This window comes from Pyxicephalus adspersus, chromosome Z, assembly GCF_032062135.1.
Source record: "Pyxicephalus adspersus chromosome Z, UCB_Pads_2.0, whole genome shotgun sequence".
NCBI classification, from domain to species: domain Eukaryota; kingdom Metazoa; phylum Chordata; class Amphibia; order Anura; family Pyxicephalidae; genus Pyxicephalus; species Pyxicephalus adspersus.
The window spans coordinates 45,690,429-45,706,595 of record NC_092871.1 but is presented as its reverse complement, the minus strand read 5'-3'; the positions used below and the strand labels follow the sequence as shown (position 1 = coordinate 45,706,595).

Here is a 16,167-nt window from a genome sequence, read left to right as displayed (position 1 = left end):
ATCAATTGGAAAGGAAGATTTTACTTTATAGAGAAAAGTAAATATTTGGTGTGTTGGTTGTATTGTTTGTATTCCCATTACACATCACTGTTTGCTGTTTGCCCGCCATATGGGATGTGTATACAAAAAAATTGTTTCAACCTGGCCGTCACCCCCACCCATAAAACTCCAAAATGAGAAAAAAAAAGAAATTTGCCACACAGAAAATCTTATGATCTTACTAGGATGTAATGTACTGGCAGAAAGATACTATACCGTATTCCTTTACTTCAAATTTCACAGTACTGGACGTTACAAAGTCAGATTCATAAGCAGCTTCTATACTCCACAAACCATATCTGTGCAAGTAAACAAACATTTTCAGCAGGTAATATAGTGTTCTGTACATTTCTATTTTAAAGGGCCTAATGTGTTATATACAAAACACTCAACATTACAAAATGGGCAAAAACAGAGGTAAAAATTTAATGGGGAGATTTCAGTGCTGAACATTCCAAGAAATTAAACAAGTCAGGGCTTACCATTACCCACCTATAACATTGCACTCTGTCCACCTACAGTTTTTAGGACTCATTGTACAAAGTGTTTTGTACAACCTGAAAGATACTTTAAGTAAGACTCAGAATATGGCATCAGTCCAAATGTAGTAAGTGCAGCCAAAAGCAGCCAGGTCTCTTTAAGAATCACACATTTCTTTAATATTATGTAATAGGAGCAGATTGTGATTAGTGGGGAAATTTGAAAGGGAGATTTGAAAGTCAGAAGTGTTTTCTTCAAGCCAAGCCAGACCAGAGCATAGAAAATGGCAAGACATGTAGAGGATTCCAGAAATTGTAGCAGCTAATACTTGCAAACTTAAATTGTCTGATTAGTTAAGCTAAGAAAAAGTATAATCTAAAAGGTTATGGTGAGGTAGGCAAGAAGAAACCATAAAGGCTTCTTCTACTAAATGAGTATAAAGCTACACAGTAGAGCCTCTAAAAAAAAAGTGGAAGACTTTTTGTTTTCTTTCAAACTAACTTTACATAAGTTAGTTTTTTACTTGTGCTACGTAACAAAAGTTTGGTAAACTAATGAAGACTGGACAATTTAGAGGATCATCTCATGTATAGGAACCCATCAACCTAAAATTGTCGATGACAGAAAACATTAGGCTGGTTCAGCATTATAGCACACATAAATATAAACATTAACATAGTTTTGTACAGGTACAGGAATTTCCTCACACTAGACGAGCTGTCGCCAACCTTTTGAACCTCACAGAGACAACTGCACTAGACGATAACATTTTACAGGATGGTAGGTGATTATTTGGATATAAAAAATATCTGTATGAGCAAAAAAAAAAATCCCTGAGCAGGTAAAAAAGATCACTAGTCTTCCTAGGCAGATAAAGATCAGATTTTCACCTGGGATTGGCAGGAATCTTAAAACTTGGGAAAGAAATGACACCTGTGAGATCATCTTGTGTTATCTGGTCCATTTTCACTTTCTCAGGATCCTGTGAATTGAATCATAAATACAGTCTATTTTACAAAGCATTTGATATCTCATTATTTGAATCATTCTTAAAAGGCCTAAACATAATTAATCACATCTTTATGTATACAAAAGAACATCAGATCTAGAAAGCTTTTTTCAAACATTTCAAATCCCAACAGTTTTCCTGGTAATACCAGACTGTAAAGGAATTGTAGAGGGGTTTATGTATATTTTCTTCTTTATTACCATTAAGGTTAAATCAAAATATTGGTTAAAATATATAATTTTTTTTATGTAAATACAAAATATTGTTTATGAAAATTTTGCATTTTTTCAACATCAATTTTGCATTTTTTCCTAAAATAAAGAATAAATAAATGTTTCAAAAGTTCAGTAACCTAAGCTGAAATAAATATAAAAACACACATAGCAATCAGAGCTATAAGTCCTTAATGTATTGTAATGTATTTTCTGATGTTTCAGACAGCAAAATTTAGGGAGTAAATTCTGCTGTGCTGTCTTGTTAGGCTTTGAGATTTGAGATCTCAGTAGCTTTACACAAGCTTTAGAAATAGCTTTAAGTAAAGCCTGCATATCAGCACTGGAAATTGCAAAGTTCTGTCACAATTGCTGCACTAGTGTTCTTCCAGGTTCCCCTCGGTCCAAATATATAGGACTCAAATGTTCAATAAAACTACTTATGTGTGTTAGGAGATGCACCCGGCCTATTCCCTCCAATCGAGGTGCTTGCATCATCAGAGGAGTTCTAGGAATTAGTGCCCTGGGGCTTGCAGCATCCTTGTTTCCTTTTAGCTGTGTTTTCTCCTTGGCATCTCCTGCACAGCTGAAGGGGATTTGGAGCTGTGCTGCAGCTGATAAGCAGAATGGTTCTTGATAAATCCCATGCTGCCATTGGCTGCTGGGTCCTTATAGCATCTCTGTTCTCGGATTCCTGTGCCTTTTTTAGCATTTAGCTGGGCTAATCTGTGCTGGAGTATATCTCATGTTATTTACTAGTGCTGACCATTGCCTGTTCCCAACCCATCAATTATACACAGCCTGGACTGACCTCTGCCTTTGCCCCTGACTCTGTTTGGGTCTACTCCCTCTGTACCTCGTTTGGTGGACTCACTGCCCGTGTATGACTTTGGCTTTGTACTCTGAATTTGCCTTTTAGTTCTTGAATTGCCTAATCTGTGGGCCCATGGTCCGCTGCCAGCCCATACCCACAAGCCATTCTTTGTGCATTAAGTCTGGGGAGCAACCGTGTGCTGGGAGACGCAACCAGTCTCCTAAGGCTGAGCAGGGGCTTACTAAAGGTTAAGACTGTGATGTTAGATTGGAGGTCTGGCATCTGGTGTGTACTGGTGCTGACCAGGGCCTTACAATGTGCCAATAAACTGAATAAAAACAATGTAGTTACATAACTATTTACCATGAAAATGAGAGTGACCTTACGGCGGGCTGGTCTCAGTTCTTCATCCATGGAATAGACTCGCACCTTCACTGTTGTTATAAAAACAAGTAAAAAAAGGGTATCTCTGACATGCACTATAGGCTTGATTTACAAAAAGGAGAAGTAACATACATGGGCTGTAAAAAAAAGAGCTTCTCTTCTATTTGGTCACATGCTTAGATAAAACATGATACTTTGTATGCCTTCAGTTCATTTGACACTTTGATAAATCCCCTTACGTTTGGGGCTTTATCTATGTAGAATTTACCTTTAAGTGTTTATAAACCAGGGAATAAAAATGTAATATATTAAGGTTATGTGGGATAAGCTTCTTTCAACTGACATGCTATGAAGTCATATTCTGCTGTAAATGTTCAGCCAGATACTGTTTACGTGACTTACAGTATTTTTTTATACCTACTGTTCCCTATTTTCCATAATATATTTCAAACACAAATCTGTAATTGTTACCTAAAGACCACACAGTACAGGAAGCGCCCTGCTTAGATGCAACCAGTTGAGCACATATAAAGTTTCTTGTTTTCAATAAATCAAAATAAAGTCTAAAATTGCATTTAGATAGGCAGATTAGGAAATGGTAACAACTAAGCAGAAAGTACAGCCTGCTTCCCCGTCTATATAACCCATACAAAATCTGATAGAGAACAGAATCTCTAGGATGTTCCTTGTGGTTGGGAGAAACATTTTGTTAAATTACCGGATTGGTCGGGTGTGTAGACAGCTTTGTCTGTCTGGATAAATAAGAATCCATTCTGGTAAGTAACTGGCACTTTTTCCTCTTTGGTGAAAGATTTTGATTGTGCTTGGAGGTAAATGTACTGCATCACACCACCTTTTCGTGGTAATTGTTTAGGCTGAATCTGTAGGAAACCGGAAATGAAATAAATAAATAGGAAATATTTACAATAGTGGGAATAATTCTAATAGCTAACAATAGGTTTTCATGGTATCTGGGTTGTGTGGCCATATACAACAAAATTTTCCATACAATAAGTTATAGAAACCATGGGTAGAATGGTGAAAAATTTCTGCAACCTCAATTTTTCCTACTTTCACCCGAAACCTTGGTAAAGCCAGACAATCCACTCAGCTCAGCTTGATGATGTGAGTATAACCTAATACATTGGAACCAGTATCAGGTTGGGGTTTCAGCTGGCCCAGGCAGATGTTGGCAATAAAGAAGAGGGAATACAACCAGAAAATAACCAGATTAGAGACATTTAGAAGATGGGAATACCAACAACTATACAGCATAATTTATGAGCGCTGCCAAGCTACAGGAGATAAACGCCAGGATGGAAATAAGTGTTAGGCTATATATACATCAGATGATTCACACCAGGTATAAATGGTTAGGCTCATTTTGGGAAAGAATCTGACATGTGCACGTTCATGGATCTGTCCTGGAACATCCATGAACAGCTGACAGTGAACAACCACTGTACAAGTCAATGTAGAAGAGCTAAGCAGTGCTGCTTGTACATTTCCCCCCTCCACTCACCATAGGATAGAACAACTCTGTGTGTACTGCGCTTGTTCATTTATCTGTCACTTTTTTGAACACGTGTATGCAGACTTACTTAGCAGCCCAAATGTGTCCCCTGAATCAGTTAAAATCCATTAGGTTAGTTTAAATGCTGAATTTATTTACAAGAGCTAAACATACCAGGAGGCTGACCAACCCTTGAAAGTTGTTTGCTGGAGTCAGATCAACACTCTGCGTTGCATATGTGGTCATCTTGTTTGGGAAACTGAGCAATGAAATTTTTATGGGAAATGTTTCCTTTTGCCCAAAGGCCTGGATGACCACAGTTTCCTGAGCTCCAATTCTCCATAGTCGGGGCCCTGTCACCAGGTACCTGCACAGAGAACAGAGAAGAGGTTTGAATGGACAAGTCCTCGGAGATGGTAATTTTTAGATCTAGAAAGGGAATCTCGGTGGGATGTGAACAAAAGGTAAATTTGAGGTTATAGTTGTTAATCTGAATGGAATGGTGGGGATCTTCTATCAAATATTGTGGGCCTACCCAGATAATCAAAATATTGTCAATGTAACGGGTCCAAAGCTTAATGTGAGGAAGGAGGGGAGAAAATTTGATGTTGGAGAATAGATTTTTCTCCAATCGCCTAGATATAGGTTAGCGTATGATAGGGCACACTTTGTCCCCATCGCAACTCCTTGGGTTTGCAGATACGTGATATTGTTGAAAGTGAATGTATTGCGTGTCAGAATGTATTGTAATAAGGAGAGGATAAACTGGTTGTACAGATGGAGTGAAGTATCATTTTTGCGTAAAGCGGATATGAAGGGAGGTTGGTGACAAAAGGTCTTTAATATGTATCAATGAGGTCACTTGCATTAGCTGAGATGGAGTTGATGCCTGCTATTATGGGACGGCCAGGTGGGTCACGTAGGTTTTTGTGGACCTTAGGGAGGCTGTAAAATGTGGGTGTGACAGGTAACATATTTCAAAGGAAATCTTTTGTTTTAGTATCATTGTATCCAAATGAGTGTGCTTGATTAATAAAAAAAAAAAAAGTCCATGTTTCTGGTTTTGAGAATGGTACCAATGGGAAAAGTGGGTTAGGAGGGGGGTAGGGGGACAAATTCCGGTGATAGGTTGGGTGATGATAGAGATGGCAACGAACTTAAGGGTGTGGGGAAATGTGTGTGGATGGCTGAATGGTAAGAGGGTGAGATGGTACTGGATTGGTCGCAGTGGTATGGTCGATGATGGTGAGGGTGTCTAATGGTATGTTAATCGTTTCTAGAGTGTGGGATGGTGAGGGTAGGGGTAAGATGGGGGCTAGGGCCAATGGTTCAATAGTAGAAGGTTTTCTCTTTTGATCCTGTTGGATGTGGTCGCTATGATCGCTTTTGTAGCACTTCTTGCCTTGAGTTGCGTTTGTATTGTGTAGGGCGATTTGTGTAGAGAGGGGGGCTGTGGTGGAGGTGGAATCAGTGTTCTGTGTGGTATTAGAGTGTTGTCCAGGGTAGAGGTTGTCTAGGGTACTGTTTCGGTTTATCCCACCTATAGGCCTTATTCTGGGTAAATTATAGAAACGATTGTCTAGTGCCTAAGCAGGGCCTACATTTAATACCTGGGATACACTTCCCCTATTTTGTTGGACTTGTGATTAATAACTACCGTTTGTTGTTGTTATGATACTGAACTATAAACACAACTGAATGTTTGCAAAAAAAAAAAACCCTTCTCTATGTTTTCTTTCTACTAAATTGTTCCAAGGGTTGGCAAACTGGCCCATTGTGTAAGGCCACTCTAACATTTGTCTACACCAGAAGAACACCTCCTGCATTTAATTGTTAAATTATTACTTTATATTTCTTGGCTACCTTCCTATATTTGTTGACACTTTTAGTTTTTTATTTGAAAAAACTCAATGAAAATTAAAATTAAAATAAAAAAATAAAAACTCCCTACACTAGTATCAGGTCCCCTTCTTCTTTGAAGCTGCCTATTATCACTTACCTCATTTTACTTCTGTCACAAAAACAGAACATGGAGTGACCAGCACTCTAAAATACAGGATTTTACAATTACGGTCACAACATGCAGGAAAGGTTTTACTTTTTACTTACTGTTACTTTTCAACATGTAGTTCTTTTATAGGAAAGCAAGAATTCTGTATTTTAGTGTGCTGATGACTTTATGTTTGGTTTCCTTGAGTTCGATATGGCACCAACCATAGTTGTCATGTCAAGCAGCCGTCCTCTATTATTAGGTCTGTTTGCTGTAAGGAAAGCATTCCTATCGTGGACACTGCATATGATGTCACAGGATGTATGAAACAACGCAGCTAAAAAAATGAAATAAAATTACATGAAAGAGTAGAACGGGGTGATGACTGAGACCTCATTTAGAGGACTGCTCCACCAGTAGCTAGGTTTGTGGCACTGACCTTTGGGTAAATACCCCTGACTTATGGATAGCTATCTCTGATTAAAGGTTGGTTACCTCTAATTAATAGGTGAATACCACTAAGCTATGGGTGGATACCAATGACAAATGGATAGATACCATTTTCGTATATGTCTTCTATAGTGACAGATGTACACTTAAATATATAGTCTCTATACAATGACATTGTAACAAAATATGGTATAACTATGACTTACGTTTGTTCTTGGCTTTGGCTCCTTTGGCACAAAACAATGATAAAGGTTATTTGTAGTATAATCATCATGAAAGGAGATAATGTGGGTAATATTTCAGCATGGGTGACCTATATTTCCAGGTCCAGGCTGAAGCAGGGTCTTGCTGCGTGTCACAATGTCCAGCTCCTTCTTTACACTGGCCTTCCTATAATGATACTTTGCCCCTGAGTTTCATGTTTGTCTGACCTGGTTATAGCCAGCCTCTTTGTTTGTTTCTATCAATCACTAATTGCAACACACAGTTTTCTGTTAGTTTTTCTCCAGAGTGAAGAACTATCCTAACATCCAGTTTGTCACCTTAATATAAAGCCAAGAAAACACAAAGCATGCCTTTATGTTCCAGAAATTGGAGAAAAACAAAATGCCACAAAATGCAGCTGTAAATAGACCATTCCATCAAAAAGAGAAATTTCAGCATTTGGTGGAATAGGGTTAAAGCTCAACTGAAGTGATGCCCTTTTTAAGTTTATCAAAAGAAGAAGTCTGAACCTCTGCCAGGTTTTATGAACACAATGGTTAGCTTTATAGTACTAAATGCTATCTAATACTATATTTAAAGTGTACATAACACCTCAACTTTGTTTAGTGTTGGATTTAGTATAAGATAGTTTAAACCATAGCACTCATTTTTTCATTTTTTTTTTTGCTGTCTCTCACACTGAAAATATTTAGTTTTTCTTTATGTATTGAAACACAACAAAAAATTAGAAAAAATCTCTTGAATGGGAGGGAAATACGTTTCCCAGTTTGAAGATAGAGAATAAATGTGATTGTTTTTGTATACAGTACATTATACAGGCATGGTTCACTGTTGTCACCATTAGGAAATTGGCCATGAGAAATGCAATGCCACCTAAATTACAATTGACTACAAAGAGACTGCATGAGATTAGAACAGATATGTAAAATCTGAACAGATATGTTAAAAAATATATAAAATCATGATAAGAGGTGAAAACAAGTATTTAATTTAAACAAAGGCAATTGTCTATGATACAATGAGCTTTAGCAAACTAAATGTCTTTCATTAAGGGTTTACATCTGAGTTGTTGGTCAATCTGGTAAAAACAAAAAGAACAAACAGGTATTATGCAACCCAGAGCTAAGCAAACAGACTCAATACCAAACACCAAATTCTCTGATTGTAATTCTCTTACGAGAAACCACTCACCCTTTGTTTGCCATTCAATATATTGCTGGTATTTCCTGGATCATCTAATACAATTTCTGTATAGTTTGCATTTACATTTTTTTGTGGCTTGGGACAGAAATATCACATTTTTGTTTTCCTAGACAGTCTATAGTAGTGTTTCTCAACCAGGGTCCCTCCTGAGGTTTCTAGGTGTTCCTTAGGAAATGAGCAAATTTTGACTCTCAGATCAGTTTAACTGACACCAATGATCTTTTTGCCTATCTGTAAAGCTACGTACACACTTCCAATTATTATCGTTGGAAAACGAACGACGAACGTTCATGCACGATATATATGAACGATCGTATAGCAACGATTCTGCACATAGAGTTAACGACACGATCGTTCGTAGATATTGTACACACATCACTCGGGAGGCCTGCCAGGCAGACTGTGTTAGTCTATTTACTGTGGTTATATGCATGTGGACACAAGGTGTCAAAATTACAATGGTGTACAGAAAGTGTTGATTATTTGGGCTTTGTCCTCAGTAAAGGTGAAAGGAAAATCAGCCATGCTGAAATACTGTTGTACTGGGTCTGCCCCGCCCACAAACCAAGAAAGACATGTTAACCTTTCTTGGCATGATTGGTTACTGCCGCCAATGGATGGCTGATTGTTCCTACTATGATAATGTTCTGAGACAAGCCACTAAGACTGAGATGTCTAATTTTAATAAATGGTCCAATGAATGTTACAAGTTTTGGTCATTTGAAAGTGTGATGGTTTTCAAGTTCTGGTCTGGGCCTACCCGATTATGGCGTGATGTTTCACTTATTTGCCAGGGACAATTGTACAACCATGGCAGGAGTCCTGGCGCAGGAACATGGAGACAAATTTCGCCCTGTTGCTTTTTTTCTCAAAAGTGGTTCCAGTACAGGCTCAGGGCATGCCTGTGTGTCTCAGGAGTTTGGCAGCATGTGCTATGGTCGCTGAGATGGCAACACCTATTACCCTAGGTCATCCCATCACTCTGCATACCTCACATAATGTTTTAGCCCTACTGAAAAACATACACACACACCATATGTCAGCACAAAGACTGAGTGGATATGAAGTTTTGTTGTTATCTAACCCCCAGCTTTATATTAAATACTCAGCACCCACATTCGGTCCAATGGCTATACTAAATACCCTACTTGGAAGTAAGGGAGAGCAGGATGATTTGCCTCCTCCCCACGAATGTACTGAACTCATACATGAACATACCTCACCTAGACCTGACTTGTGGTCCACACCCATTGAAGGGGCTCCTGATATTTTTGTGGATGGATCCTGCTCCCGCACTGATGACAACACTTATCATGTGGGATATGCTGTAGTTCAACTCCCTGATGTTATATTGGAATCAAATCCTATACCTTTTCAGTCAGCCCAAGCAGCTGAACTGATTGCTCTCACTAGAGCTTGTTGTCTTTTTGAGGGAAGAGATGTGAATATATACACTGATTCTAAATATGCCTTTGGGGTTGTACATGATCATGGGGTAATCTGGCAGAGAAGAGGTTTTATAGCTGCAGATGGGAAGCAAATCTCACATTCTACCCTAGTACATGATCTCCTGGCTGCCATCCAATTTTTTTACGAACGATTTTTTGCCCAATCGATCGTTCGTCGTTCGATTGGAACGATAAAAATTGGAAGTGTGTACGCACCTTAAGGGTGACATTCTTTCTACTGACCACAACACTAATTTAATGTGAGCTGTGGATATAGCAATTGTAGTAGGGGTTCCCTGAAATCCATATTTTCAATGGTTCCCTTATGATAAAAAGGTAAAAAAAAAAAAAACAAGACATTGGGTAACCTGAAATGAGTAACCTGAAATATGAAGGCTTCTAAAAAACAGAAAAAAAGTTAAAAAAGAACAACAATTGAACCAATGCTGACTGGGGGTCCCCCTACCAATGGAGCAATGGAGGTTTTTCTAAGCTTGGGCATGGTGTAATAGTCAGAGATGCTAAAACATGATTTATGGGTCCTAACTTGGGTGCATTTCCAAACTTACAGGTACTTATGACCTCTCACAGTGCTCACCAAATACCCCATGTCAGTGTATTCATTTGCTTTTTTACCCATACTTCTTCACCCATCATCCAGGGTCAGCATCCACCTAAATCTAGTCTGCAGTTCTTAGCAATGGTCTGAAATATCTGACATGCAGCCTCTCACTTTATGGATTGCTAAAAATTACAATGCTACAGACTGATCACTAGGGAATCAGAGACAGAGGAAATCCTTGTTCCTTCCTGTAGTAGGCTAATAATATTAGATGGAAGCTCAGGAACTGATTTGTAGTAAATAATAAATGGTACAATTGATTTACTTTTAAGTTACACGTCCTCTGTATATTCTGGAATTTTGGTAATGAAGCGTTGCACTTCAAGTCTGGTATCAGATAATTTTCAGATAAGGTTTCAGATAAATGAAATACTTAAGGTGCGTACACACTTCCAATTTTTATCGTTCCAATCGAACGACGAACGATCGATTGGGCAAAAAATCGTTCGTAAAAAAGTAACGTGTCGTTATCTCTATGTGCAGGATCGGTGCTATACGATCGTTCGTCGTTCGTTTTCCAACGATAATAATTGGAAGTGTGTACGTAGCTTTACAATAGTGTGGCTGACCAACAGCTCAACAGAGAAAACTTTTTACCTCATTTTTTTTTTTTCTACCTAAATAATGAACTAGAGGTTTTAAAGATTAATTCCCTGTTCAGTTTTCGCTTGGAACAAGTCTTACATCTTAAAATTAGTATTTGTTCAGAACCTTGGAAACATGTTGATATAAACCCTTAAAGTGGACCTTGATCCAAAAAAAAAAAAAGAAAAAAGAAAGCCTTGGCTCCTGGTGGCTTTTTGCCTGAGCTCCACCCTGTACAGCATATGCGCCATGTAGTGTAGAGCTCAGCTCTATGTGTGGCGGTGCAGATGTGCAGGAGTTACTTCATTTGTGGCTATCCAATAGTTGAAAAGGATGCCCATCTTCATTGAAGATGGCATATTCCAAGGATGCAGTGATGAAAGGTCCTGGACATGTCATCGCTGCAGGGTGGCTTCACACGTCTGTGCCGTAATTGGCAAGAATGCTGTGGATTATGGCAGGAACTCCCTACTCACCAACAAGTTTAGTTTCTCTTTATTAGGTATATCAAGAGTTGACATCAATGTGATTTCAAGCTTTTGAACAAGTATCCCATCTTAGGGTAACGTTTATTGCAAGAGAAATCTGGACTTAAGGTTTATTGTGCCAAAAATTCATATCCCCACCAATCCCTACTTGGTAAATATCTAATTTGTTCACTCTATACAGATTGCTGATATCTTTACCAAGACATGACCTGCTAATTTAAAACAGTACTTTTGAGGTACTGATATGTTCTTATACACGTAACTTCTTTTAGAAGTGATTTTTGATAACCTGACTAAAGATCTAACCTCTCTAATAAATACCACTTTTCTTTGATTGATGCTGTGATCTAAGGAAATTCCTGTTTACACACTTGCTACATTATACTCTTTATGGTCGTCAGGTGCCTAAGGCATTATTACGCGGGGCAAGTACCATTCAGCAATGCAAAACCTAACAATTAACAGCTTTTCTTTGTGCCCTATTAATATGTGAAACTGTTGATCTTGCCAGATGTTTGGAGCTTTCCTGTGATGTTGTAAATATGTTTTACTAATAATAATACTATAGAGATCCAAGGGTGGGGCGTAGCCTAGTTAAGTACAGTACAAGGGCTGATAACAGTCAGTCTATGAAAATGCAGTCTATTGTCATCCAACAGAAGTTGCTTGCATTGGGGTTAGCACTCCGGCCCTTGGAAGCACTAGGCCCCAGGTTCAAATCTCAGCCAGGATGCTATCTGCATGGAGTTTGCAAGTTCTCCCTGTGTTTGTGTGTGTTTCCTCTAACATTCCAAAAAAAACTGCCGTTAGGCTAATTAGCTTAGACCTTACACCTAGTGACATGACTATGGACTTTGTAAAGCACTGCATAATATGTCAGTATCATATAAATACTGCGCAATATTAATAATTTTTAGCAACATTTTTGTTTCTGTACTTGCAGCCTTGATAAAGAGAATAAACATGACAAAATGTTTGTGTACTGCTTATGTTTTTTTTTTTTTCCTGGCATTGGTTTCAATGCTAAACTGATTTTCAGGAGACTGCTGTACACATTTTTTGACCAAGACAAGAATCCCTGTTCAACTCTGCCAAAACTTTTACATTTGTACAGCAGTCCCCCAACATCGTTCATCAATCTATTTGTTAATAGGAAACAACTGCTGTGCAGTCCTTGCTCATTCTTACCATGTGTCTGAATCATCGTTCTTGGCACTTTTATGCTTCCTAATGTTTTAGGTTCAAATAGGATTACAGGTTTTTGCTGTATATTCCTATTGTACAGCTGCACTTTAGGGTTAAGGAATAAGTGCTCCTTTGTTTGCAAAAATGTTGATGCTACTCTGTATATCTGGCTGTACCAGTGCCAGCAGCCCTAAAACCATCACTTCTAAAAATCAAAAATCAGATACCTTTAATGAACTGCCCAGTAACATGTAATAAAGACATCAGACAGAAAATAATTTCTGTATGTATAATAAAGGGGCGCACCTGTAGATTTGCATATTAGATTTGCACTCTCCATCTTTGTGAGCAACTCAAAAACCTAATATAATGGATGCTGCAGATACTTGATATAATTTTGTATGCAGAGAGAAATGTTGATAGATGACATTATGGAAAAAACAGGATCAGGTGAAGTAGCCTGCGGTAGATGGGAAAAAAAAGAGTGCCGATATCACTGTGCATACCTGAGATTTGCAGTTTTGTTCCCCATTGAATAAAAAGCTCCTTCTGCGCATGGCAGAGATCGGGCATGCAGTGGAAAGAGCAGCAAGAGGCTCTGTGCTCCCATTCTGTCTTTTATGCCGTGGAAATTTGGGGTCCCGCTCCATCTTGAAATTCTTCTTTGTCCCAAAGAAGAATTGGAAGCCCGCTGTAAAGGAAGGGGCAGGGAAGAAAGCCGATCTCACTGCGGGATACGTGATGTAGGGCAGCGGTCGCCAACCGTTCCGACCTCACAGACCACTAAATTCAAAATTTTAAATCCTGCGAGCCATTAATATTAATTTTTTTCAAAGATAAATACATTTGAAAAATAATGATCTTCCTAATGGTGACGAGGACTGTGGGGGCTCTGATTCATTAATCAGCTCACGGTTAAGCAAAGTATTACTATTATCATTAGTTGTATTATCTTTGGTATTACTAAAGAAATGCAAAATATTTCATTATAGGTTTATTTAATTTGAATCTGAGACCAAACAACAAATGATAGTGATCAAAGTCAAACTATTTGATGCCATTCAATATAACAATTAAAGAAAATACACATTTAAGGTCATACTTACCTAAAAGAGCATCTGAGAAATAAATAAAATAAAACAATTGGATAGGATTTGTATTCGCAGAGCGGGGTGAAGCAATACTGAAATGTACGGCTCAACAACAGTTGCCTCGTACAACTTAAAGAGGAACTAAACTGAAAACTGCCTAAAACAAAAAAAATACACTTACCTTCAATCCCGCAGGGCAGTACGGTCCATCCAGAGGTCTTTTCTGTTGGGTCCCGCGTCGTCCCCTCATCTTCTCCTCTTCTTCTTCCTACGTCACCTGACCCAGGTGCGAGATCAGGTGAAGTAGGTTAAATAAAAAACTAGCGTGAGATCGGCAAATTTTTCTTTTTTGACGAAAAGGCTCCTTTTTCGCATGCCTGAGATGCTCGGGCATGCGCAGAAGAAGCACTCAAGAGCCTCCTGGGATGCGTAACGTAGGTATCCTTGGAGGCTTTGCGCTCCCATTTATTCTCGATCACCTATGTAATCGAGAATCAGGGGGCGGTACTGCACCCCTTTTTTTCTAAAAAAAAAAAAGGGTGTTGCAATAAAAAAAAAAAAAAACAGAATTTTTACTTTACATAAAATCGGTTACCTTTTTATGTAAAGTGAAATTTCTGAGTTTAGGTACACTTTAAGACTACACTGACGTAATGCTGTGCCTCCCTCGTTTTTACGACTCTAGTACAGTTTGTGAAAAAAGTGCAATATAATAGCAAAAATTGTCATTTAGAATATAAGAATTTATTACAAATATCTTTTTGTTTTATAAATATTATTATAACATAAAAATTGCTATTAATGTTCAAATTTTTCTGTGGACCCTCGGTTGGCGACTGATGGTATTTTGGAGAGCACTGCGAGGATTGAGATAGAAAAGGAAGGTGTGTAAAAGTATTGTAATGTAAACTCTGAGCTATTGGTTCGCTTTAAGGAATTCAAAAATACAAGGCTCCAGAACATAACAATTGAGTCTCAAATTTCAAATGTAATGAATACAATCCTCACAGCAGGATGGCTCTGTGTGGCCCTCATGTCAGGGGCCCCTTAATGTGAGTCTGGGGCTGAACCCCAAACAACAGATATTTAAACGGGAGAAAAACCACTTCGTCCAACAAATACGCCAAAATATCTTGTGACTAGTAGAACTGCCCTTTTATCACGGTTACAGACATAGAACAATAAATAAAGTCAATGCAGAAAACAATAATTAGTGGGCTTTTCAGAGGATAGTAACATCATTACAGGAGGCCGGGTCACTGAATGACTATTAGATCACATGTGTGTGTGATGCACGTCCTCCTCCCCCACCTCTCCTGTCACTCGAGGCGCTGTCTTGTACAATATGGCGGCGCCCATTTCTCGGTAAGTGCGCAGCTTCTTCCCGCCCATTACCCCGCCGCAATCCACTTTACCTGCATCGAACTACTTCTTTCCTCACTTCCGGGACAGCCGCTGCCGGCCTATGGAATCCACCTCTGTAAGTAGAGGCTGTGGAGGAAGATAGGTCGCCGGCCACTATGTAAACAACGCGTCGCCATGACAACCGGCCCAATTCATTTTAAACAGACATCAAATGCTAGCAGTTGATCGAAACCTCCTGATGTCCAATATTGTGGGTTGCAAGGTGAGCTACATGCTGTATACACTGACTGGGGGACACCGATCCCCTCCGATGTTCTATATTCTATGTACACTGTGTGAGGGGATACTAATCCCTTCTAATGTTCTATATTCTATATACACTGACTGGGGGGACACTGATCCCTTCTAATGTTCTATATTCTATATACACTGACTGGGGGGACACTGATCCCCTCCAATGTTCTATATTCTATATACACACACTGATCCCCTCCAATGTTCTATATTCTATATATACTGACTGGGGGGACACTGATCCCCTCCAATGTTCTATATTCTATATACTGATGGTTGTTTCTGGCCAGCTGAATGTATGTGTTAAAGAACATATTTTTTTTCTCACCAACTGAATGTATATATATACTGCTGATATTCGTATGTTTCATTATACTATGCCGGCAATAGCTTTTTATTCAGTTGGCAAGAACGTAATGGTGTACACTGTGTAGTGCTGAGAGATGGAAGTCTGTGTCATCTTTTCTGATCAATGAGTTAACATAATTGATCCACTTAATGTACAGAAAGGTAGGACATTGTTTAAATACCCATCATAAATAGAGAGCATTGCACTGAAAAGAGGAAGGAAGTGGATGTTACTTGTTTCCTGTTGTTAAACACCGTTTTCATAATGTTGTCTCCCTGCTTAGACGTTACTTATCCTCTGTGTTGTGCGGTGAGTCTTCTAGTGCTTCACTTGGCTGCACGCTGTGCAAGTTCATCACCTAGTCTTACTTTGATGCCCAGACACACTCTATACTTATAACTGGCAGATAAGGGGAGTATTG

The 16,167-nt window shown here is 38.8% G+C and overlaps 2 protein-coding genes across 7 annotated transcripts in view; one reads left to right on the top strand and one right to left on the bottom strand.

Annotated features, from left to right (window-relative positions):
* The window catches only part of C5 (complement C5), a 42,317-nt gene extending 35,037 nt beyond the window's left edge, over positions 1-7,280 (bottom strand). Inside the window, exons 1-6 of the mRNA XM_072431727.1 lie at positions 7,098-7,280; positions 4,626-4,818; positions 3,657-3,819; positions 2,918-2,988; positions 1,410-1,501; positions 256-338 (exon numbers count right to left, since the gene is read on the bottom strand). Coding sequence (XP_072287828.1) covers positions 256-338; positions 1,410-1,501; positions 2,918-2,988; positions 3,657-3,819; positions 4,626-4,818; positions 7,098-7,165 — 670 coding nt within the window. The 5' untranslated portion in view covers positions 7,166-7,280. The remainder of the gene's footprint in view (positions 1-255; positions 339-1,409; positions 1,502-2,917; positions 2,989-3,656; positions 3,820-4,625; positions 4,819-7,097) is intronic.
* Positions 7,281-15,051: 7,771 nt separating this feature from the next.
* Positions 15,052-16,167, top strand: part of CNTRL (centriolin) — a 61,315-nt gene continuing 60,199 nt past the window's right edge. For 4 of the 6 annotated variants that reach the window (XM_072431934.1, XM_072431933.1, XM_072431930.1 and 1 more), the window contains exon 1: positions 15,110-15,365. The gene's annotated coding sequence lies outside the window, so the exon portion shown is untranslated. The other 2 variants (XM_072431931.1, XM_072431932.1) reach the window with 2 other exon arrangements.